Below are 22,647 nucleotides of genomic sequence, written 5' to 3' on the forward strand. Positions count from 1 at the left end.
TTAAGTATTCAATGCATTTTATAATTCAAAACATTATGTTACTGATTTGCTTCCATAGTTTTTATTGTGTAGAAGAAACCACGAATTACAAATACTGTATATTACACGGGACGTACAGTAAGAAGCTTGCGTGTATCTGGAAGCAAATACTGCCTTCCACTGGCGTTCCAGTGTGTGACGCTTTCTAATTTCCCCAGTGACTGATTTTTCGATGTCCTCAGATTGGTCTACCACAGATCCTGCAGTGCATTGTGGTTGGATTTGAGTAACAAAAATATGGCGGATTCGGACGAGCCGTAAGTAGCTAGTTGCCGAAGAAACAAGCAAGAAATAGCAAATAACTGCCCGAACGATGCTTTCAAATCTCATTAACCGATGAAAGCAACGCATGAATCAACCTTCTTTTATTCTCTCTTTTTAGGGAGAAGAAAAGAAGGAGAGTAGTGGAGCTGACTGAGAAGTTAGTAATGATTTGCTAGAACTGGCAGTAGGTTTGAGGTTAGCATACTAGCTAGCGTGCAGTGCACACTGCTGCACAGTCAAGGGCTAGACTGTCAGCTAGTTATAAACGTGATTCCATCTAAGGATTTGTTTATGGGGTTAAGGAGTCACGTAGGGTTGTAGTCTGCTTGACTACACAGCTGAGCTAAACTAGTTTGGATACGTCAATTACTAGCTAGTTAGCTACTGTACCTAACTAACTTGGCAGATGAGCTGTATGGTCACAGCCAACTGTCTAGTTTAACAAGCCTACAGTGATTTTTTTTATAATGAAACAATTATACATTGTCCTGTCCTCACCAAAAAATGGCAGTGACGTTTTTTTTGTCTACGATCATTTGGACACCATCCATTCCTGTAGGCAGGTTAGCTAGCGAAGTTAATTGAGCTTATTTTGCTGACACCACTACTCGAGCTTCTCAAGCTTACGCAGTCGCCTTTACTTTAGCATCACGACTATTCTGTTCACCATCATTTTGTCTGAAAACCATGGGTTAGCTAGCTAGTCCCTGCCCCCCCCCCCCTATATTGAAACAACACAATGTCAAGTTCACACTTAAGTTCAAATCAGCTCAAAAGCAAGTATTTGCATATATGTATTGTGCTGCACATTAACCTTCAGATATGCCTTACGTCATTTGCATGCTTTGTTGTGCAATTAACTTTATGACTTTATGACAATTTTTAAGGAGATTGACTCAACCTTAATCTCTACGTATCCAATTGAGCTGAACTTTTGTGGTATTTAAAGGATGGTGGTGGATGGTGGCAGTGGAGACCGGGGCGAATGGGAGGGCCGATGGAATCACATCAAGAAGTTTCTGGAGAGATCGGGACCTTTCACCCATCCAGATTTTGAAGCTAGCACAGAGGTAAAGTGGTCATCCTAGGTATAGTACAGGTTCTACACCTCTACTACAGGTGTTCGAATTGAACATGGTTGCATGCTGATACTGGCAATTGTTTATTTCCCATGTGTTCTTTCGCTGATTATTGCACATCCCTCACAGACTCTTCAGTTTATATTGGATACCTGCAAAATTCTTGTGATCGGTGCAGGTGGCCTTGGATGTGAGCTCCTTAAGGATCTGGTATGACTCTAATGTCCATTTCATTAGACTAGATTTTACCTCTAAAATGATATGGCCTATGTAGTTTGTAGTCTTATTTGAGGTGTAATTCAACAAACGTTCTTTCAAATACTCTTGTCTTTGTCTTTTCCTTTGGACCAGGCCCTGTCTGCATTTCGTAACATACACGTTATAGACATGGATACCATTGACGTGTCAAACCTCAACAGACAGTTTCTCTTCAGGTCCAAACGTCCTTAAGACTGAGTTTTTCAGTTTATATATATATGTTATATAAGTCAATGTGGCTGTTTGTTGACTTTTTATTTTTGTTTATTCCCGTAGACCTAAAGACGTTGGACAGCCTAAAGCTGATGTTGCAGCTGATTTCATCAACAATCGTATTCCAGGATGCAATGTAGTCCCGTATCCTATATACAAGAATTATATGCTGTGGGATTTATTGTTAAATCATTTTTGGGGCATTTTTTATTATTATTATCCAGCAACCACTCAATGTAAGAATCCTTGATCCTTGTTTAGACATTTCAAGAAAATTCAAGACTTTGATGAGACATTTTACAGACGTAAGCCTCAAGGTTCTTTTTGTTTTTGATCTTCACCAAATACTGAACATTTTAAAATTAATTTGGTCCCTTCCCTATCCTTTCCTCAGAATTCCACATTATTGTTTGTGGACTGGACTCCATCATTGCCAGAAGGTGGATGAATGGCATGCTGGTACATATCCCTCAATCCATTCTGTATTTAAACAGTTAAGAAGAACTTGACTGCTTGAATTTTAATGATTGTATGTCTGGTTGACTTAAGCTTTTCATCATTTCCTAGCTTTCTATGCTGGTCTATGACGATGGAGTTCTAGACCCCAGCTCCATCATCCCTCTGATTGATGGAGGAACTGAAGGATTCAAGGGCAATGCTCGGGTGATCCTGCCTGGCATGACCGCCTGCATCGACTGCACCCTGGAGCTCTACCCTCCACAGGTCTGCAGGCACTGTCTTCCCAACAAAGTATCATGAAGCAGGAAAGCAGATGATCTATTCAACCAGCTGAAGTATGCCCCGCTTATGCTGAAGCCTTTTGATTTCTCTTGTCAGATCAACTTCCCCATGTGTACGATAGCCTCCATGCCTCGGTTACCAGAACATTGTGTTGAGTATGTCCGCATGCTGCTCTGGCCTAAAGAGAAGCCTTTTGGAGGTGAGCATAATACTGTGTGGCCATAAAATGTTCACACTTCTAGAAACATCCCAGTGAGTGTGGTGATTGTGTGTATGGTGTGTGTTTGTACACACAGACGGTGTGGGGCTGGATGGAGATGACCCAGAGCACATCCAGTGGGTGTACCAGAGGTCTCTGGAAAGGGCAGCAGAGTTCAGCATCACAGGAGTGACCTACAGACTCACCCAGGGTGAGGACACCCTCCGTCTCTGTCGTAAACCACACTATCCCTGTTCTTAAGTCTCCAAAAGGATCTGACCTAGAACAAGAGATGGAATGAGCAAAGTTTTAATAATAATGGTATCCTTTGTTTCCAATTGAATCAGTTTATACTTTGGACAGATAGTTGCAAATTCATAAATTGTCTATGTATCTATGTAGGGTTCTTACAATTTACATGCTCTGTTAGACCCTTGTGTTATATGTTAACCATTGACGTATGCATGTTAATATTAAACTTTATATCTCATAATGCAGGTGTTGTAAAGAGGATAATTCCGGCTGTGGCATCCACAAACGCGGTCATTGCTGGTAAATCATAAAATTTTCAACCCTGCGCCTGTCTGAAATTTAACAGGCTGTTGTATGTGGTTAACTATGGTACAGCACTGTAAGTGTGTCAATAATCTTTACTGTTGGTACATTTATACTGTGTTCCTTTAACTTTTCGTTTTTCCTTTAATTTTAGCGGCCTGCGCCACAGAGGTTTTTAAAATAGCATCAAGGTGAGCTCCTGGTCCCTGGCTGACGGTCATCCAAAGCAGTCATACATGAATATGTCTAAAGTAAAAGTTATGTTGATTGAGGAACTCCGGTTTTTCTACATTATTTGCAGTGCCTACATTCCTTTGAACAACTATATGGTTTTCAATGATGTTGACGGTCTATACACCTATACATTTGAGGCAGAGAGAAAGGTGGGTTCTTGTGCTGCATTCAGATTGTGAATGTGATGTAGCTACAGTACCAGCTACTCAGTTATAGACCAGCTGTTCTGTGTTTGTGATTTCCACCTCAGGATAACTGTTCAGCCTGCAGCCAGGTGCCCCAAAAGCTGCACTTCTCCCCCACAGCGAAGCTTCAGGAGCTGCTGGACTACCTGACAGAGAACGCCTCGCTGTAGGTTCAGCTGTCACAATACCACAGGGCTTTAGAGGCCACATATTTTGAGCTCTTTACACCAGCTCTGTAATTAAATTAAGGTGTATCTTGTATTTTGTTGTAATGTGTAAAATCATGACCTTTTTCAGACAAATGAAATCGCCTGCTATCACAGCAACAGTGGAAGGAAAAAACAAAACGTTGTACTTACAGGTGATTACTTCCAAATGGATGTTTCCACCTTGAAATGTTTTCGGAAGCGCTCTAGCCCAAGACATCAGTCCTAGTTGGCAGTCCTTTTTATCTGATAGCCTTATGAAAATTTATTTTTCTTTTACAGAGCATTGCTTCAATTGAACAGAGGACACGTCCAAATCTGTCTAAAACGCTGAAAGGTGAGATTATTGAACTATATTTATTCAAACTAAACATGCATGCTGTATCGTACTGTGGGATACTTTTGGCATTGAAGTATTGTTCAACACTACATCAAGGTTACATAAACTACAAACGTAAGTACATAGCAATACCTATAGTACCAACATTGTCATTACATAGTACTTCATTATAGTTTAGCTGTAGTAAGTTATTACACAAGTGAGACTTGGTATGGGGAAAGTTGGGCTTTCCAGGGGTAAGTGGATATTATTATTGATCTTGTTTAATGCACAATGTTCAACTCCACCTTTACCAACGCCTTCCATATTGTGGCTTCTTACACTTTTGTAATAACCTATACCACTAACACTATTAAATAGCAATGACTATTTTCCTACAATATTTTACCTACAGGCCTTGCTATGTATTACTGTACTGTAAAGTACTATTGCCTTCGCTTTCATTCTGGGAATAAGTGGCCATCCTTCTAAACTGGTTTCGCCCTTGTTTATTTTAGCTAGTTAATGTAAAGAGTTGTGAACCCTTCTGCTCTCTCATTTATCCAATGATTTTATTAATGTATACTTTTGTTTTTTAGAACTTGGTCTTACAGATGGACAGGAGCTGGCTGTTGCTGATGTCACCACTCCCCAGACCTTAATTTTCAAAATCAGTTTCACTTCATAGGACATATTCTTTATAACGGTTATAAAGGTGTATTTAAGTACAATTATGTAAATAGGAATGTGTCCATTTCTCTTATTGATTTGTGCACCCATATCTGATTGCAATGTTTCCAATTACATGTTTTGGTGATGCTCTTTTACTGTTAAGGATATTTACAGTATGTGTTTCATGCACTGTAACCTCACAACCTCCTTTACTTGGTGAAAAATAGGTTGGTCATTTGAAATGGTGATACTCTACTTTTAAAAAAACCTGCTTTTATTTATTTTGTTAGTGTTTTTATTTTACCTGCAATTACTCTGGTACTCCAGAAGCTAAAGAGGTGCAATGTAATCAGGAAATAAATGTTTTCCTATACACCAGCACTGCCTTGGGGGGGTGTCTTTGTGGAGTGTTTATCAGATATTTTATTGCTCTGTTCTGTGGCTAATACACAGTATTCGGGGTTAAGAACATACACTGCGAGGATCCGTGGCATATTCATGATGACACTATCAAAGTAGGTCATGAGACTTGACGGGCTCACTGCTGGCTAGTTCATCAGCTCGGATAATGACGTCATGGTGCTACGTGGAAAGGAAGTGCTAGGCTAGCTAGATGGTAAGCTTACAGTAACCAAAACATTGAAACTTGGCAAGCTTCAACACCAAGGAACAAAACAGTCATGCCTCGACTAAGGCAGGGAATTGAACCGCGATGTATGGATTTTCTATATTTATGTGGCACTGACGTGTGAATTTAGCAAGCTAGCCAGCTAAGTTTTTATCACGATTGTTATGGTGATTGCTGCTTCGCAATCCAAGCCAAGCAAGGACTGCGAAGAAGCTAGCGCGTTAGCTAGCTATCTAGCTACCAAGCAAACCAGACTCGATTTTATAACCAGCTAGCTTTTTGACCTGCTTGGTGACTACATTGGCTTTTCTGAATGCAATTTTGTGTATCTCTTTACATAGCCAGATTTTCATTAACATGTATCATATGTCTGGTCGAAAAGGTGGTCTGCTTTACTAGCTAGCTAGCTACAAGCCAGCAGCATTATTAGCAAAGTGTGCTAAGTTAGCTCGGACCAAAACAGAAGAACAGCAAGAATGAGTTGGTTCAACGCTTCCCACCTATCAAGTTTTGCCAAACAAGCATTAACAACAGCTCAGAAGTCCATTGACAGAGTCCTGGATATCAAAGAAGAGGAACAATGGGCTGACACTGTAGTAATGCCTTATGACGGTAAGTCGGTGATTTTGTCCGTTGGGGTACAGCATGCAATATAATATTAGCCTAAGGGAAATGTGATCAAATGGTGCTCTGTCTTGTCCTTGTTTTGTTGTTAGATTTACCTGTAAAGACTCCATTAAGTGGAGGATGGGGGATGACTCAGTGGGACCCCCCTGCAGAGGAGAACACAACCACCCCTCCCTTGTCATCTGAGGCCATCACCACCCCTGTCACTCGTACAGTTGTGGATGAGACTGAGAACTTCTTCAGTGCCTTTCTGCCCCCAGGGGAGCTACAGGGTGGCAAGAGCCCTCATGTGGTGTCTGTGCCACCTGCCAAGTCCCACAGACGGCCACAGGAAGATGAAGAGAAGGGCACAGATGAAGGAGTCAAAGCTGAAGGGGACCCTCACCAGCCAGGGCTGACAGAGCCTGACAGTCAAGAGAACTACGAGCCTGCTGAGTGCAAGGAAGTCCAATCTGAGCCTATAAAGTCAGGGCCTGTTGCAGTTACTGCCCCTATTCATCCAGACCCTCCAATGCCAGCTCAAGAAGATTGTCCTGATGACTCGGACGGTCAGACAGTCATGGTAGAAGAGAGCTTGTTAGATGCGGATGTCACAGCTACCATCTCTGAGGATTCACAAGCAGAGCAGTCACTGAACCCTTCAGACCCTCCCCCTGCCGATGATGTCATTGACTACCCTGAATCGTCTGGTGTTTCTTCTGAACCCAATAACCCCTCCCCAACCCCCTCTCCACTTACACCCCCTAAGGAGATTCTTTTAAATCCCAAAGATCCCAAAGCAGAGGACAGGCAAAGTGACACCCCTTCCCCCCCAGTCAGTGCCTTTTCATCTGGCACCTCCACCACCAGTGACATTGAGGTTTTGGACCACGAGAGTGTGCTGAGTGAGAGCTCGGCCAGCTCTAGGCAGGAGACTGCAGAGGCCAAGGCAGGCCTCCACCTGATGCAGGGCTCCTTCCAGCTGCTCTCGGCCTCTGCCTGTGGAGAGTTCCCTCGTCTGGAGGACTACACCAAGCTGACTGAGAGCTCTGGCTCATCCTCTGACGCCTTTGAGCGCATCGACTCGTTCAGCATGCAGTCTCTTGACAGCCGGAGTGTCAGCGAGGTCAACTCCGATGACGAGATCCCTGGAAGCAGGACCCTGGCATCTGTCACTTCTGGGTCCACTCCCACACCTGTTCTGCCAGCAGCAGCACTGCAAAACCAGGAAGACGAAGAGGAGAAGAAGGAAGAGGAGAAAGAAGAAGAAGAGGAGGAGATAACAGAGATGATGAAGCAGCAGTCAGTGGATGAGATGGAGGAGAGCGGACGCAGTGCCACACCTGTGAACAGTGAGCAGCCCGAGGAACTAAATGAACAGGAACAAGACTCAGAGGCGGATGTCACTTTGTCTGCTCCCCCAGAGGATTTTATTCCACCAATCACAGAGCAGAAGCGAAGTGTTTCAACCTGTCAGATTCTGGAGCTTCAAAAGGTAAACGCTGTTTTCAAACTGAGACTTTTTCTGCTTATCTTGTAACACCAGCCTTCATTAATTTGGCACAGCAAACCTTTATTTACTTAACAAACATAATCTGTCTTCGAGAAGCACAAGTCTTTGCTGATGGTTGCTGTTCCCTCTGTAGACAAGGTTGCCTACCACATTTCTTATGCATGTGATTTAAAGTCATGTCCTCTGCAGGTGATTGATGAGCTGTCAAGCCGTCTGGAAAAAAGAGAGTCTCAGCTCTTGGCAGCCAGTAAAGACAAAGCAAGACTGGAGGAGGAGTGTGACAACCTTAAAGAGTGAGTTTGAGTGTCACGATACCTCATATATGACATTGACAGGCAGAAAGAACCATTCCATAAAGGTTTCTATGATAAACGGCTTTAAACCTGTCATGCCAGTGCAAATATTTGCCTCACACTCCGTCAAACAAAAACGCAGGTGTTGCACATCGTACAATCGTGGACAACTTGTCTGTTTACTCCCTGGCATTGACTGAACGCATTCCAGCGTTTCAGAAGTTTCCAAATTCTATATTCATTGTTTTATTGAAACTGTACAACAATTCTATTGGAAGGATTCTGAAGCCATTAAGTTATAACTTTGTTTATTGTGTGTGACGTTTGTGACTGATGGCTGCGGCAGTGAGGTGGTCAGCTTGAAGGACGAGAGCTCCTCAGTCCAGTCTCTAAAGGATGAGTTTACCCAGCGCATTGCAGACGCAGAGAGGAAGGCCCAGCTAGCCTGCAAGGAGAGGGACATTGCTAAGAAGGTAACACACAAGCCTACAACAACACACCTGTCATTTCCGGTTCAATCTGTTCAGCTTTTTCTTGACATTTATCTCGGAATTCCTCTGTAGGAGATAAAGAGCATGAGAGAGGAGCTGTCCACCAGACTGAACTCCAATGAAACCATGGAGATCATTCGGGAGAAGGAGGACCAGATCAGAGGACTTCTCGAGGAGGGTGAGTTATACAGTAGGATGAAATCTGTCATAGGTGTTATCCATACACCAGGTTACTGACATCTCCTTACCCTTCTCTTAGGTGAGAAGCTGTCCAAGCAGCAGCTGCAGCACTCCAACATCATAAAGAAGCTGCGTGTGAAGGAGAAGGAGATTGAAGCTAAAATCACCAATCAGAACAAGAAGCTCAAGGAGCAAGAGGAGGAACTGAAACACCTGCAGCAGGTCTCTGTCTTTTTCCACTGTAGCCTGCTACCTTCACTTTCTGATAGGTGAAAATGTTGGATTGGATTGGGGAGTGGTTTATTGGGTGTCCTCTACAGGTCATGTCATTGTGTGTTGTTGATTTAATAAGCAAAAACACTAGGAAGACTGGAGAAAAACCTGCAGCTCCATCCAGCTTTCTCTAGCTTCATTGTTTCCTCTCTTCTGACAGTGTCTAGTGCCCCCTAGCTGCCAGATTCCACAGTCACACCTATACTAACCCCACAGCTGAACCTCACAGGCTGCAGTTTGGTATTCCTTTGTGCGGATAAGAGGGCTTGAACAATGTTTCTTGGCTGTAGGTTCTGGATGGAAAGGAGGAGGTGGAGAAGCAGCACCGTGAGAGCATCAAGAAGCTGAATGCTGTTGTGGAGCGCCAGGAAAGGGAGATGACGTCCCAGCGGACTGACTCTGAGGAACTGCAGGAGAAGAGCAGGAGCCTGCAGGCTGCCCTCGACAACTCCTACAAGTAAATCAAATGCACCCCTCCTCAGCATGCTAGCGTCTGTGGAAGAAATGAAAACAGAATCGTTACCGTAACACTGATCTTTTCCACCTGTAACTGTAGCTATTCTGCAGATTGATCTTAGTGATGGGGTATTTCTCCAACTGCAGGGAGCTAGCTGAGCTGCACAAGGCCAAAGCCACCAAGGCCAGTGAGGTGCAGGAAGCGGCTTTGAGCAGGGAGACCCAAGCCAAAGAGGCGTTGAGTCTGGCCCTGGAGCAGGCCCAGGAAGAGGCACGCATGCAGCAGGAGGCCCTCATCAACCAGGTGAGACCATGTGTTTGTGATCAGATTCATCTGACTATATAATAATGCTAGTTCTGTGGGCATAATACTTGGTGTACCTATATATTGAGGTCCAGTCCTGAGAGCAGCCCTCTCGTTAACCCTGTGTGGCCCTGCAGGTAGCTGACCTGAGGCTGGCTCTGCAGAGAGCAGAGCAACAGCAAGCTAGGAAGGAGGACTACCTGAGGGAGGAGATCAGTGAGCTGCAGCAGGTAACTTCATATCCATACATACTTGGTTCCCCAACACACTGATGACCAAATCAGTTTTTAAAGCCATTCAGTGTATGCTTTCGCTATTAAAACTATGTGCTACCTTGTATTGATGTGATTTCTGACTGACACCATAGAGACTACAAGAAGCTGAAACCAGGAACCAGGAGTTGAGCCAGAGTGTGACCTCAGCGACACGACCCTTGCTCCGGCAGATTGAGAACCTGCAGGCTTCCCTGGGGGGCCAGACTGCATCATGGGAGAAACTGGAGAAGACCATCTCAGATCGCCTAGGTGAGAACTCTGCCTTTAACTGACATGAAGTTTCACAGGCCTTAAGTTGTACAACTGTGTCAATGTGTGTTCTGTTCTTTGTCTCTCCTCTTGAACTCTGACCAGTGGATGCCCAAGCCCAGTTGGCGGTTGCCGTGGAGAAGGAGCGCGCAGCCACGGAGGAGCTACAGACAATCAAGGCCCAGCTGGTCTCATTGGAATCCCAGAATTCCTTGCTCCGTCAAGAGAAGAGCCGTGTCCTCTGCCAGCTGGACGCAGAGAAGGGCAGAAGAGAGAAACTGGAGGATGACAGCAGCAGGTACGTGGATTTACTGAAAGATTATACCATTATTGATTGTAGCCTTTTGTTTATGATTTCTTGAGGTTAACCGACTGTAACTATCCATGACAAAAGGTCAGTCTGTGGGATATCCTGTGACCTCAACAATTGTAGATCTCTTTTTATAGTTTGAATCTGTCTGTTTTTTGTAGAGAGCATGTTGAGCTGGAGAACCTGAGGGGAGAGCACAATAGAGCCCTGGAAGAGGCCAAGAAGGAGAAGGTACAGTATATTCCAGACTGACCTGCCAACATCGCCAGGTCTGTAGGAATACTTCCTTATACACTGCTGTGTTATCCCACAAGCTGCTAATGACCAATCAGCTAGAGATGGAGAAAATGAAGGTGGAGCAAGAGAAGAAAAAATGCTACCTAGCACAAGAGGCCCTCAAAGAAAAGGTAGATTTTTTTTTGGCGTTCTTTTTAAAGCAATTGACCTGCTACTGAACACAATTCCTAAACCAATCTAGCGTGTGAATGAAACAGTGAAGTGATATCAGATGGTGTTTCCCTCCAGGAGAGGAAGGTGATGGTCCACTCTGCAGAGGAGGCCCCAGCCTCCTCCACACCCTCCCTGTCCCGCTCCAGCTCTGTCAGTGGGACGGAGCACGCTGGCCTTCACACCTCCTTCCTCTCCCTGGTACTCTACCCTGACAGAACTCAGCACCGTAGTCCTAGCCCACCTACCATTTGACCAAGCGATGTTGTTTGTTTCAGTGATAATAACATTTCAGTGGCTCCTGTTTGCTAGGATGACCCTCTGGATCACTCGATGGGGAGCATGTCCATGTCTATAAGCGGGACCAACCTGTACGAGGCAGCTCGGCTAAGTGGAGGCTCGAGCGTCGTCGAGAACCTCCAGTCACAGCTCAAACTTCGAGAGGGAGAAATCGCGCATCTGCAGGTAGCTGGATCCAGATGAACACAACATATTTGTAGCATTAATATTTGACGTTTACTGTAGGTGTATTACATGTATCTTTTTTTTTCTTCTTTTTTTTTTTTACAATTCTGAACTAAACTTTATTTCTCTTTCCTTTTTTCTTTTCTTCCCAGCTGGAGATCTCCAGTCTGGAGAGGAGTCGTTCTGTCATGGCGGAGGAGCTAGTGCGACTAACCAATCAGAACGATGAATTAGAGGACTCTGTGAAGGAGATCCCCAAGCTGAAAGTTCAACTAAAGGTGAGCAGGGGATCCAATTAAATTAAACCATGACTTCATAAAATAGGCGGTGGGATAATTTGAGTTGTTATGGGTAGAGGCGGGTGGGGGATTCAGTTGTTTTTACAATGTTTTTCTAAAAGAATCCAGTTATTTTGAACAGACACAGAGAAGTAGTCACTGTTTGTTGTGTGTGTGTGTCAGGACCTGGAGCAGAGGCACAACACTATCCTTCAAATGTACGGGGAGAAAGCAGAGGAGGCTGACGAATTGAAGCTAGACCTGGAAGACGTGAAGAACATGTACAAAACCCAGATCGACGAACTGCTGAAGAACCAGAAATAGACTGACCGCTCCTCACTGCCAGGACAAAAACTCAAAGACAAATACAAAATGCAGATACATGACTGTAAAATACGAAATTACATTTTCCTGATAGTATGATTGTGATTTCTCAATAGTGTAGTTTTAAGAAACATCAAAACATATACAGGTACATTCAATAAAATGGATATGGAAATACCAACTAATTGCTTTTTAGGATTGAATGGCTGAAAGCAAATTGGACTATCAAGTTATATTGACAGTTTACCAGTTCTGATGGCTCTAGATCTTTCATAAGGACAATGACATGACCATGGAGAGTATTTATCGGTCTAGGAAACAACAAAAGTTTGTATGGATGAAAAGGAAGTAGATAATGCATTTTACACTGTGGAGGAAAGTGGGATCCCTGCTACTGGATTTTTTTTTATTAAGAGAAGCATTTTCCTGTCAGTTACATTTTCTGTTCCTCTGAAATATAAGATAATTTGGGGAATAGGCGGATGATTGCATTAAAGTGTAATCTCTTAATTTGTGGCTAGGCCTAAATGTAACCGGAGACAGTTAAATCCGTCAAAAACACTTGCACAAACGTATGTATGTTGATCAGAAATCCTCAGGTCGTGTATCATGTGGAGACATGGTCTGATGCTTCTGCTGAACGTTCTGAAGATTTTGCTCTGTACAGATATGTAAATAAACATTTATTGGGATGGTGACGTGGACATGGGTAAACAATTTTCTCGGGACCAAGTTTTCTTAGGCACTAATTATTCATTTGTATTTAGAAAAATATGTTCATTTAGAAACATTTAAAAATTAAGGACTACAGAATACAACTTTTTTGAATTAGACACTGAAATGCGAAGTGCACTCTGGCCATAGGGTTCGCCATATTTTCCCAGTTATACTACAGTAGCCTAGCTATAGGTTGAATTCAGTTCGCAAGCGGGGTGCTATCCTGTGCCTATAACATCAGGGCACGTTCCATTCCTAAGAAACATTTTAGCATTACAATTGTACTCAAGGCAGGAAAGTAAGTTACATAGGCTAGTATTTGGGGTCGAGTCATAGGTGTCATAGCCACAGGGGTCTGTCTTTAGTTGCCACACAACCCCACCTTGTGGCTTACAATGTATTGCATGCCGGTGTTAGGTTTCCGGTGTTATGGCGCCTTTCCTCATCAACATATTTGAGAAAAGAAGAAGGTAGGTTAAGTGTGTATTCGTTTTTCAGTTGTACGCATTTGTTTTTCAGTTGTGTTAATTCCCGAAGCGATTTTTCTGATTTAGGGTTGCCTACCTCTTGTCAGTTGGGATACTTAAGGTCCGTTCCCCACAACATATGCTACAAAGAATGTTGCCTTACAGCGATGCAACATAGTTCTTGTTACTGTAGGTTTTAGACAGTTGCATTTAAATGTTAACAATTCGTTGAGTGTTCACTACAATAAAATGAGTTGTTTGTTGTATCTGAGGATATAGCTAGGCTATGAACAATTCCTGTCGTGGCCGTTATTTTTGCAATATTTTACAAATTGTTGCTTACAGGAAAGCATCTTAACGAATGTAATAGTAATGGTGCGTTATTGTGAAAAGATTGTTTGGAATTTGAAACACGAATGTATTGTACTAGTTTGATGGCACGATAGCAGTGTCATTGAATTCGAATATTCTAGTTTCATGGAAATGAATTACTTCATTTTTTTTTCACCATGAACATTTTTCCAAGGCAAGCAATCCATTCAATTGTGGAATGTTTGAATGTACCCAAGCAGTCAAACGTATTAAGTAGGCCTCATGGCAATAAGTCCAAAAGTTTCGTTGAGTCAGTATTTTCTATTTTATTTTTATTGACAAACACATTTCCTGTTCTCACGCAGAACAGCATGGGAATGAGCCCCATGCATTTCACTTCTAGCTGTAATGGTTCACATGCACCCAATCTTGTTTTTGATGTCAACTTCCCCTATCCCTGCCATGATTGCCCAAAACAATGGTAGGAAAAAGGTCACTAATATTTCCTGCAACAGGGCCTTTTCTATAGGCTAGGTATTGAGATCTCCTTTGGGGCTGGTTCCCACACAAATCCAATACCCACATGTTTGTAAACTGTGGCTTTACTCCCTAACCAAGATTACAGTCTCTCTCTCTTTCTCTCTTTCAGACTCTGGAGTAAACTGTAAGCAAGGAAGCCTCTCTCCTATGGTTGCGTGTGTATGACTATGCTGCTGCTGGTAGCACTGGGCATGGTCTGTACTTACACTGTGGTCAGTGCAGAAGAGGCTGAGAACACTAGCCGCAAACCACCATTAAACTACAGCAGCTTCTCCTTGCCACCGGAGCATGTACCCTACTTCCTGTACAACAACAAGAGAGTGGCCAAGATCTGTCGTCAGGATCCACTTTGCCCCTTTAAGGTAAGATATACATTAATACACCCTGCCATTTCTTTAATCACAGACACAATGCTTTGTTATGGTGTTATTTATAATGTGTTACATTGTGTTCCACATGGTTACCAGGTTCTTACAGGCTTTTCCACATGGGCTGTTCATGATCTTTTTTTGACAATTCAACTCAGTTGAACCAAACGCAAGATAAACCCCTCCGTCTGAGAGTGTGAAAAGCTCAGGGCTTAGGCTTAAGAGTCAAGACAGCTTGCAGTGTTTGTTTTCTGTGTCAAGGAGGAATCGAATGGTCTAATCTGCAGTGGTATATGCAAGATGTATCACCTCTAGGTTTCCTCATTTGCTTTTTTATGTATTTTGTTCACAATAGGATGCTCTGCTGGATGTGTCAGCTTGTTGGGGCTATGAGAAGAAATGTGCCCCAGAAAACCGCTTTAGCTATCCTGTATGCACCAAGGTCGACCCTGCATGGTACTGTGTTCACCATTGCATTTGCAAACAAAGAAACCGTTATTCGTTTGAACCTTTAACCCATACTATGGCACTAGCACATCCTCTAAATCCTGATTCATAGTCTGAAAAATCACTGTGGCATCCAATATTTTGATATTTTCCTTGAAACAATATGATGTCCCTTCTTATTTGACCCAACCAAGATGTCCTGGATCTCTCTGTACCAGGGTCAGCTCAGTTGAGGCAGCCCAGGATGTGTTCTGGACGCAGGCTGACTTTGGTTACGTCAAGGAGCGCCTCAGTGAGATGAAGACTATCTGCAAGGCTTCCAGTCCTGTAAGACCCTCCTCTAGTCCCCACAGTCCAGCTGGACACAGGGCTCTGGAATCAACAGCAATAAACAATATGAATAAGCTAAAGAAAAAAGCATACCTCCTAAATATCTGTCAAATTCAACCTACCACTGCCCCATTTGAGGGGTGTGGTTGAGTAACTATAGCTCTAAACCCGCCATTCATTTTGGTTGACTCAGTGCTTTGAAAATGCTGAATTCGAAGTGTTGAAGTGGTAATGATGTACTTTTAGGAGGACTCATCTCTGAAATGCTCCAGCCACACACGCTTCTGCCGGGCAACCAACCTCTACCTGGACCTACGGAACCCCCCAAGAGGTCATGAGAGGTCAGTGCCTCTGACAGGGTTAGACGTTGTGTGGGCCTGGGAGCTGAGAAACTGACCTGTGTCCAGTGGCTCACCAGTGTTCACTGTGCAGGTATAAGGAGGACTTCCTTCAACAGGGAGAGATTGGAGGACACTGCAGACTGAACAAGAGAGCGCTGTCTGCAGAGGGAGACCACAAGAGCCCTCTACAGTCCTGGTGAGAGTGAAGGACTAAGAACCACTCGTTTTGACACACGTGAAGAACGTGCATTTGTACAATTTGACACGTCAACTTCTCTCTCACTATCGCAAACATGCTGGCCGATTGAGAGAAACCTCTGCTATAGATAAATGTGTAATATTGGATACTTGTCGATAGTAGAAATGATGCTGAACACCGTTCATCCTGGTCAAGGTATGCTGAACTGCAGACGTACACAGAATTAGACTTCTACCCCACTGAGCATGAGCACTGTGATGTCATCATAGAGAAACCCACCATATTCATGAAGCTAGATGCAGGTGAGAGATCCTATCTCCAGCATGAGGACACTTGCACACGGATACTACTGAGAGGGATTGGTATGACAACTACCTGAATGTGTTCTTATTTCAGGTGTGAACATGTACCATCACTTTTGTGACTTTGTCAACCTGTACATCTCTCAGCACATCAACAACTCGTTCAGCCGAGACGTCAACATCGTCATGTGGGACACGGTGGGTCCGCTTCATTGCCCACCTTCCATATCACTCCACTTTTCTTATGAAGTTGTTTCCCAGTGATTGTCAGAGAGCACACTAGATCTGCTGTAGCTCATATCCCACCTTGGTGTTAACGGACCTTGTTTGGTGTGTTTCAAGTGGCAGGAAACTAATGTAAGTCTAGTGAGTCAGAGCTGGTGTTTCTCACTTTCCAAGGAGGTCACATGCTTGAGGAGTGGATCAAAGGGAAGCGTAGGCGGGAAACCAGAATGATTCATGGGAAACCTTATCCTGTCTATTGTCAACCTAACACCCCCACCTCCTCACCATCACAATTGTGGAGGTGAGAGAGAGAGAGCAGAGAGAGCAGAGAGAGCAGAGAGGGAATGTAAGAACCTTTCATCTGACAAACGACATATGTGGGCATGCCCATTAAACATGTGGTGGCCCTGAGAACAACAAGATAAGACAGACTTCCTAAAGACACTACTGAACCACAGCTCCAATTCAAGGGAAAGCATGACAAAACTATTTTAATATATTTTGCTGACCTATGATGGAAATTGGTATAGTGGCCCAAGGATGAAGGTTGAATTATGTGTTTGTTGTTTTTACTGTGCGCTGACTCATATGATAGCTCTTCATTAATTTACATACTGTCACTATTGCCCTTCATGTATGCTTGTCCTTTTCAGAGCTTTTATGGATATGGTGATTTATTTAGTGAAACATGGAACGTCTTTTCTGACTATGATATCATCCATTTGAAAACCTTTGACTCTAAAAGGGTAAGTTCCTTGGTACATTTGTTTGTGCAAGAGTGCTTGCTTGCAATGGTGGGGTTATGCACACCTGAGCATACAGTGTGTGTGTGTGTGTGTGTGTGTGTATCTGCCTGTCTGTGTGGGAGTTCTGTGTGTTGTATAATAACCTGAGCTAAGCTTTGTTGAATAATAATCTCTTATCTTTTATCAGGTGTGTTTCAAAGACTCCTTCTTCTCGCTCCTCCCAAGAATGAGATACGGCCTGTTTTACAACACACCTCTGGTAGGCTTCCCCTGTCTCGGTATATATTGAAAATATTCTGATAGCATTTCTTGATTTTCAGGAGATTTGAATGTCTTTGAAGAGCTCACACTGCCCCCGCCTCTCTGAGACTCTCTTATTTTTTATAAAGTCGGCTTTTTGTCTGTCTTTTTTCTTCCCAGAGCCTTCCTCTTTCAGGGAAACCCTGCTTGGTCGTGTCATGCAATTTGGGTCAAATATTTATGTTATTTCTTGAGCGTGTCCAGCTCCTATGTTATTTAAATGATAATTTCAAGGAGATTTGTGTAAAGATCTTATCATGTAAATATGTTAGCCTTGCAGAGGGCAGCCTTGAGGTGTGAAATATTGATATGTTAGCCTCATATCCGATGCTTTCGATTGCCCCAGCTGCGTACATCATGTTTATATTCATGTGCTCATATTTACGACTGCTGTGCTCGGGCCTATAGGAATGAATAGTCATGCAATGCTATGCATGGGTTTGTTTGATGTAGTTTTCAGTGTGTGGGTATGAAATTTGAAAACTTCTATCTTATTAGGAATATGCATGAGGTAGAGGGCTGATGGATTTCTTTGGTGTGTTGATGGCAGATATCTGAGTGCCACAGTGAAGGGATGTTCAAGGCTTTCTCCCAGCATGTCTTACATCGACTCAACATTTCACAGGAACGATCCCAGGTAGGAAGTACAGCATAGTTTATAAGGTCACTCTACCACTCCTTCCCTCACTCACTCACTCACTCACTCAAACTCTACCACTCACAGATGTACACAACACACAACCCCTCTTGAATATATCCCTCACCAAATACCATTAACTGGTTTTCTAACCACAACCTGAAAACATTCGACTGTCTTTACACCCACCTGCTACAGTTGTGGTGCAGCAGCTTATTCAGTATTCGCAAATGATTCAGAAAATATGCTAATAGCTCTGTGGTGAGATAGCAGCTGTAGCTCCTGGGAGCGTTTTGCCTGGCCCTGACCCTGCTTCCTGCAGCTGATGAACGACACAGGGAGACACAGAGCTGTTCTCTCCACTGTTCTCTCCTCTGTTCTCTCCTTGTCATATCTGGCCTCCTTATCCTCACTAGTTTACCTATTTATTCACTAATTTAAAAACATTGAAAGCAAATTATGCAGATTTTTATGATAAGGTTTTACAGAGTTGTTGGCGGATTTTCCTTATTTCTGTTTTAATGCTAGCTGTGGTGTTATTCTCTCTTGGCTGAGAGCACTGTCCCAGAGGGAGGTACTTATGCTGCAGGTGTGGAGATGCTTTGAGCCACTAGATGGCAATGGTGTATAAGATGGGCTACCATTCTGTTTGTAGTCTTATAATACTTGGCTGAAGCCCCGTTAATGACATTTAAGAATCACCCGATATTGATTTAAGAAGCACATTAAAACAAGTGCCTTCCGGTTGAAAATAATCTTTCCTGAGTACGTTCCATTCACCATCACATTTATGACTTTACATTAGAACATACAATTATAGAAAATGTGAATGTACTGTATTTAATACACTGTTTTATCCCCTGCTGCATAGTGAATATGGCTGTTCACCCATCACTGGAGTGGATGTGTCTGTGTTAGCCTGGCCCGGACTGATTGATCAGTGTTTGTGTTTCTGCTTCCAGCAGGGGCGTGTTCGTGTCACCCTGTTAGCACGAAGCACAGAGTACCGTAGGATATTAAACCTGCAGGAGGTGAGTCCAGCACTGCCCACTCTCTCTCGCCCATCCTCCCTTTCCTTCATCCCTCCTCTCTGCTTCCTCTCATTGATTTACTGCCTTACGTTCTAAACTGGCCATTTAAAATCGTATTTGCTATAAACTGCAAGAGTAAAAGACCTGTGATTTATACTGCCACTAGCCCTGTTTGTTTGGTCTTTCATTGATCAGAGAATACATCTCACTGTGTCCCCGCAGCTTGCTAACGGCCTGAAGACTGTGGCTTTATTGGAGGTCAAAGTGTTGGATTACAAATACAAGTGAGTGAGGCTGAGTTTGTATTCCTCTGACAGGCCCAGTGGATTAATAGTGGATTAAAGGTAAGGTCCTGCCAGGAGGAAGGGCAAGGCAGAGGGACTGAGTGACAAGTCCATATTACCATGCAGTGCATGGCGAGTACCAAGGACTACATGTTGACACAGAGTAAAGAGTGTTGATGGTACATTGTAGATGTACTGTATGAGATGAGCTGTATGTTGTTGGTGAGAACACAGTGTTGGTAATGCTGGTGTGTGTTATTGTCTGTCTCAAGGGACCTTCCATTCCTGGAGCAGCTCAGGACCACCCACAACTCTGACATCTTCATTGGGATGCATGGGGCAGGCCTTACACACCTCCTCTTCCTCCCCGATTGGGCTGTCATTTTCGAGCTGTCAGTACACTTTTTTGGGGGCCTGTTTTTAACTGCTGTCTGTGTGTCTGTTTGTTGATCTGTCCGTGTCATGTAAATGTGTCTGGTCCTTTCTGTATTTAAGTGTAAATGTCTCCATCCATCTTTTTGCTTGACTGCCTGTCTGTCAAACCTCCCAGCCTACTGTGGATGGTTGTACATGGGGAAACTGGGACAGGTGTGTGTGTGTGTGTGTGTGTGTGTGTGTGTGTGTGTGTGTGTGTGTGTGCAGCACGAGACCTGGCGGCATGCTGTGCTCCGTTAGCCCTTAGTCATGCAGCATAACGGTGAAGTACAGCCCAATTAACCAGACATCCATCATGCCATCCAGGGCAGGGCTGGGAGGTTTAGGCAGGGGACCTCTGGGGGTGTGGAGGTGAGAGAGGTAGAGAAAGCAGAAGATCAAGTGTCTGCATCTGTTCTCCACAGATTTAATTGTGAGGATGAGAGCTGCTATCGAGATTTGGCTCGGCTGCGGGGGATCCGATACGTGACTTGGCAGAAAAGGGACAAAGTGCTCCCGCAGGACAAGGTGGGGAAACTCCAACCGGCTGTCTGCTGTAACGTCTGCTATAACCTCCAACACCTTCTAGGTCTCCACCCCAGCTCCCTGGAGAGGGTTTACTAATGCTCACCTGTAGCTACAGCATTCATCACTACTGTACTGTCTGACTAACACACACACTTATACACTGAGCAACCACAATAACTTGTCAGTCTCTGTAAATATATTTGCCTGTCAATCAATCATGATGTCTGTGTGTGACAAACACAGGGCCATCATCCCACTCTGGGGGACCATCCGAAGTTCACCAACTACTCCTTCGACGTGGAGGAGTTCATGCGCCTGGTTCTGGAGGCAGCTGACTATGTCACGCAGCACCACAGGTGGCGATTGCGGCCTCGACGTGAAGAACTGTAGGTCTGCAGCACAGTGGGACTCCTTACACTAAACCTCTGCCAACATCATTACTGAAAACAGTATCTGTAAACACTTTGGCTTGTTTCCAAAGTTGAGGTACACTTAAGGAAACACAGCATTTTCCAAAACCTTCATCAAAAGTATTTGTGTGTGTGTTGACTTATCAGCCAGAGCCTTACCTGCACCACTGTCATACAGTTAGTATGTTAATCATGCTAATACTGAGCCTGATAGGCATCGAAGGGAAGACAATGACACCACCCATTGCTGACTAACCTTTGCTCCTTGAATTTGTTTTTTTTTTATAGCATTTTAGTGTGCCTGCATGTGTCTTCATGTGTGCACTCCACACGCTAAGCAGGTGTGTCACATACCAAGTGTTTTAAACTGGTCAGTATTTTCCTTGAGACACTGATCGGTCTGTAAATGAATATAAAATGGCATTTGTTACACAGAATGTTCCTTTTGCCCACTGTTCAGCTACAGTAGCCCCTCATTAGTTTAAATGGTCTAATGTCAGTGATATAACCAGACAACTTAACTTTCTTGCAGAGAAATTATGTGAAAAATAATTAATATTATACTTCAACAGTATTCCAAAAGAAGTGTGTTTTTCTACTTTTAAAGAGTATCGATGTTTTATTTATTAGTGTGATACAGTTCAACTGAGTCAGACGTTTCTGTCAAGGATGTACAAGGTTTGTAATTTCATATTCAAAAAACGTAATATTTTTTAATAAATATTTTCTAAAAAGCTTATATTACTTCTGCTGTTATTTTCGAAACCTTCGAATTACAGATATTAGTTGATTTTCAATGTATTTAATACTTTTTTGACGCTTGACCTTGAACGTTAGAAATGGGGCATATCTAAAAAATATTTGGCAATTTCCGAGACAGGTTTGCTGTTCGTTTCATTATTTTAGCGCGGTTGGGCCTGAGGTAGAGAAGCTTTCCACAAAAGGGCACTAGTTCAATTTTCCCTGTCACCGCCATAAATCTGAATGACCTCAAAACCACCACACCCTGCGCTTTCAACGTATACAAGGGACCACTGGATGGCAGTACAACACCGCACATGATTCAAATGTCACACAATGAGACCATTATCGTTCCTTTGAAAAGTTGCTTGTGGCAGCCGGTTAAAGACTAAAAAAAGGATCTTCCATGTTTAGTCTACTGTTGATGTCGTGTTGATGCTTGGTATGATCAAAAGACTATCTTTAATTCAAGTGTAGTAAGAGTTATCGCATCTGAGATTAAGACAATCTCAATGAATAGCTGTGTATTTCAGGACTATCAAAAACAGTCAAACTTTTGTATTACTGCATGCTAATCAGCCATGACAAGGCTACATATCCGACTTGCTCTCCGCGGATGTTGTGGCTGAATTTACTCATATTGACAGACACAGGGGCTGTCTGGGATGGACACTATTTATGGCCCTGCTCAGGTTTCTGCCTTTGACCTCTTAAAGAAATGAACAATATCCACACGGGGGGATCAAAACCAAGATTTCTTCTCTTATTAACCTTCATGGCGGGTCTAAATCGATGCCCATAGCTGCATTACCCACGTTTCATCCTTGCAGTAAAACTATGGTAACCCCAGGTGAGTAAATAGGCTATATTAGGCTATTTGGTGCCGAACGTCAGTGTGAGTGCACCCACATGCCTGCCCTAGTGTGTGTGTGTGTGTGTGTGTGCGCGCACGAGAGAGATGCAATACTCCATTGGAACAGCCAGCGGTAGTTATTGGCCGTCAGCGCCCAGCATGAATGTCCGCTTGCTGTGTAATTAGTCCATGTGCTGGGTGAGTTATGGTCTTACTGCGCATAGAAGTCTCTCTCTCACCACTCGTTAACGATGCGTCGTACACATTACTGCTTATGACAGCGGTTTTGGGATATTTTCTCTAGGTGTCCCACGCAGTGCTCTCTAAGAGGGCTGCTTGGGTGGCCTTATTTTGTCGTGTTAGAAGTAATAGTCTGTGCATTCCATTGCAGTGTTGTAA

General features: G+C 43.5%; 3 protein-coding genes across 6 annotated transcripts; all 3 read left to right on the forward strand.

Moving 5' to 3' along the window:
• The first annotated feature begins 203 nt into the window (after positions 1–203).
• uba3 (ubiquitin-like modifier activating enzyme 3) lies at positions 204–5,342 on the forward strand. 4 transcript variants are annotated; one of them, XM_062469642.1, is made up of 18 exons: positions 204–296; positions 422–460; positions 1,253–1,373; positions 1,512–1,592; positions 1,734–1,816; positions 1,917–1,997; positions 2,115–2,158; positions 2,248–2,312; positions 2,421–2,576; positions 2,691–2,793; positions 2,891–3,004; positions 3,292–3,345; positions 3,503–3,539; positions 3,650–3,731; positions 3,833–3,933; positions 4,065–4,128; positions 4,256–4,324; positions 4,586–4,874. In XM_062469642.1, the coding sequence occupies exons 1-18, from the start codon at positions 277–279 to the stop codon at positions 4,658–4,660; spliced, it is 1,389 nt and encodes a 462-aa protein (XP_062325626.1). In that variant the 5' UTR covers positions 204–276; the 3' UTR covers positions 4,661–4,874. The 4 variants fall into 4 exon arrangements, with proteins under 4 accessions (XP_062325626.1, XP_062325617.1, XP_062325635.1 ...); XM_062469633.1 differs by lacking the exon at positions 4,586–4,874 and adding an exon at positions 4,892–5,342 and having other exon boundaries at positions 207–296; positions 4,256–4,310; XM_062469651.1 differs by lacking the exons at positions 422–460; positions 4,586–4,874 and adding an exon at positions 4,892–5,342 and having other exon boundaries at positions 207–296; positions 4,256–4,310.
• Positions 5,343–5,447: 105 nt separating this feature from the next.
• tmf1 (TATA element modulatory factor 1) lies at positions 5,448–12,748 on the forward strand. The gene is made up of 17 exons (XM_062469672.1): positions 5,448–6,204; positions 6,309–7,693; positions 7,901–8,004; positions 8,351–8,477; positions 8,568–8,673; positions 8,755–8,897; positions 9,239–9,405; positions 9,552–9,708; positions 9,846–9,938; positions 10,076–10,232; positions 10,338–10,530; positions 10,704–10,773; positions 10,857–10,949; positions 11,068–11,190; positions 11,302–11,454; positions 11,607–11,732; positions 11,916–12,748. Exons 1-17 carry the CDS (start codon positions 6,069–6,071, stop codon positions 12,054–12,056), a joined length of 3,474 nt encoding a protein of 1,157 aa, XP_062325656.1. The 5' UTR covers positions 5,448–6,068; the 3' UTR covers positions 12,057–12,748.
• A 1,387-nt stretch (positions 12,749–14,135) lies between these two features.
• Positions 14,136–21,391, forward strand: eogt (EGF domain-specific O-linked N-acetylglucosamine (GlcNAc) transferase). The gene is made up of 15 exons (XM_062469710.1): positions 14,136–14,454; positions 14,816–14,916; positions 15,126–15,234; positions 15,484–15,578; positions 15,670–15,774; positions 15,973–16,079; positions 16,174–16,277; positions 16,958–17,050; positions 17,238–17,309; positions 17,901–17,987; positions 18,950–19,018; positions 19,241–19,302; positions 19,575–19,694; positions 20,142–20,244; positions 20,488–21,391. Exons 1-15 carry the CDS (start codon positions 14,254–14,256, stop codon positions 20,632–20,634), a joined length of 1,575 nt encoding a protein of 524 aa, XP_062325694.1. The 5' UTR covers positions 14,136–14,253; the 3' UTR covers positions 20,635–21,391.
• The last annotated feature ends 1,256 nt before the right edge of the window (positions 21,392–22,647 follow it).

This window comes from Osmerus eperlanus, chromosome 1 (genome assembly GCF_963692335.1).
Source record: "Osmerus eperlanus chromosome 1, fOsmEpe2.1, whole genome shotgun sequence".
NCBI lineage: Eukaryota > Metazoa > Chordata > Actinopteri > Osmeriformes > Osmeridae > Osmerus > Osmerus eperlanus.

Excerpts from the sequence above, each read along its gene's own strand:
- uba3 (XM_062469642.1), top strand. The coding sequence starts at position 277 with ATGGCGGATTCGGACGAGCC. Across the intron at positions 1,998-2,114 it reads CCAGGATGCAATGTAGTCCC|ACATTTCAAGAAAATTCAAG; the intron begins GTATCCTATATA and ends ATCCTTGTTTAG. Across the intron at positions 3,934-4,064 it reads CTGACAGAGAACGCCTCGCT|ACAAATGAAATCGCCTGCTA; the intron begins GTAGGTTCAGCT and ends GACCTTTTTCAG.
- tmf1 (XM_062469672.1), top strand. The coding sequence starts at position 6,069 with ATGAGTTGGTTCAACGCTTCCCACCTATCAAGTTTTGCCAAACAAGCA. Across the intron at positions 10,531-10,703 it reads CTGGAGGATGACAGCAGCAG|AGAGCATGTTGAGCTGGAGA; the intron begins GTACGTGGATTT and ends TGTTTTTTGTAG. Across the intron at positions 10,950-11,067 it reads AAGAGGCCCTCAAAGAAAAG|GAGAGGAAGGTGATGGTCCA; the intron begins GTAGATTTTTTT and ends GTTTCCCTCCAG.
- eogt (XM_062469710.1), top strand. The coding sequence starts at position 14,254 with ATGACTATGCTGCTGCTGGTAGCACTGGGCATGGTCTGTACTTACACT. Across the intron at positions 17,051-17,237 it reads AAACCTTTGACTCTAAAAGG|GTGTGTTTCAAAGACTCCTT; the intron begins GTAAGTTCCTTG and ends ATCTTTTATCAG. Across the intron at positions 19,695-20,141 it reads TGGGCTGTCATTTTCGAGCT|ATTTAATTGTGAGGATGAGA; the intron begins GTCAGTACACTT and ends TGTTCTCCACAG.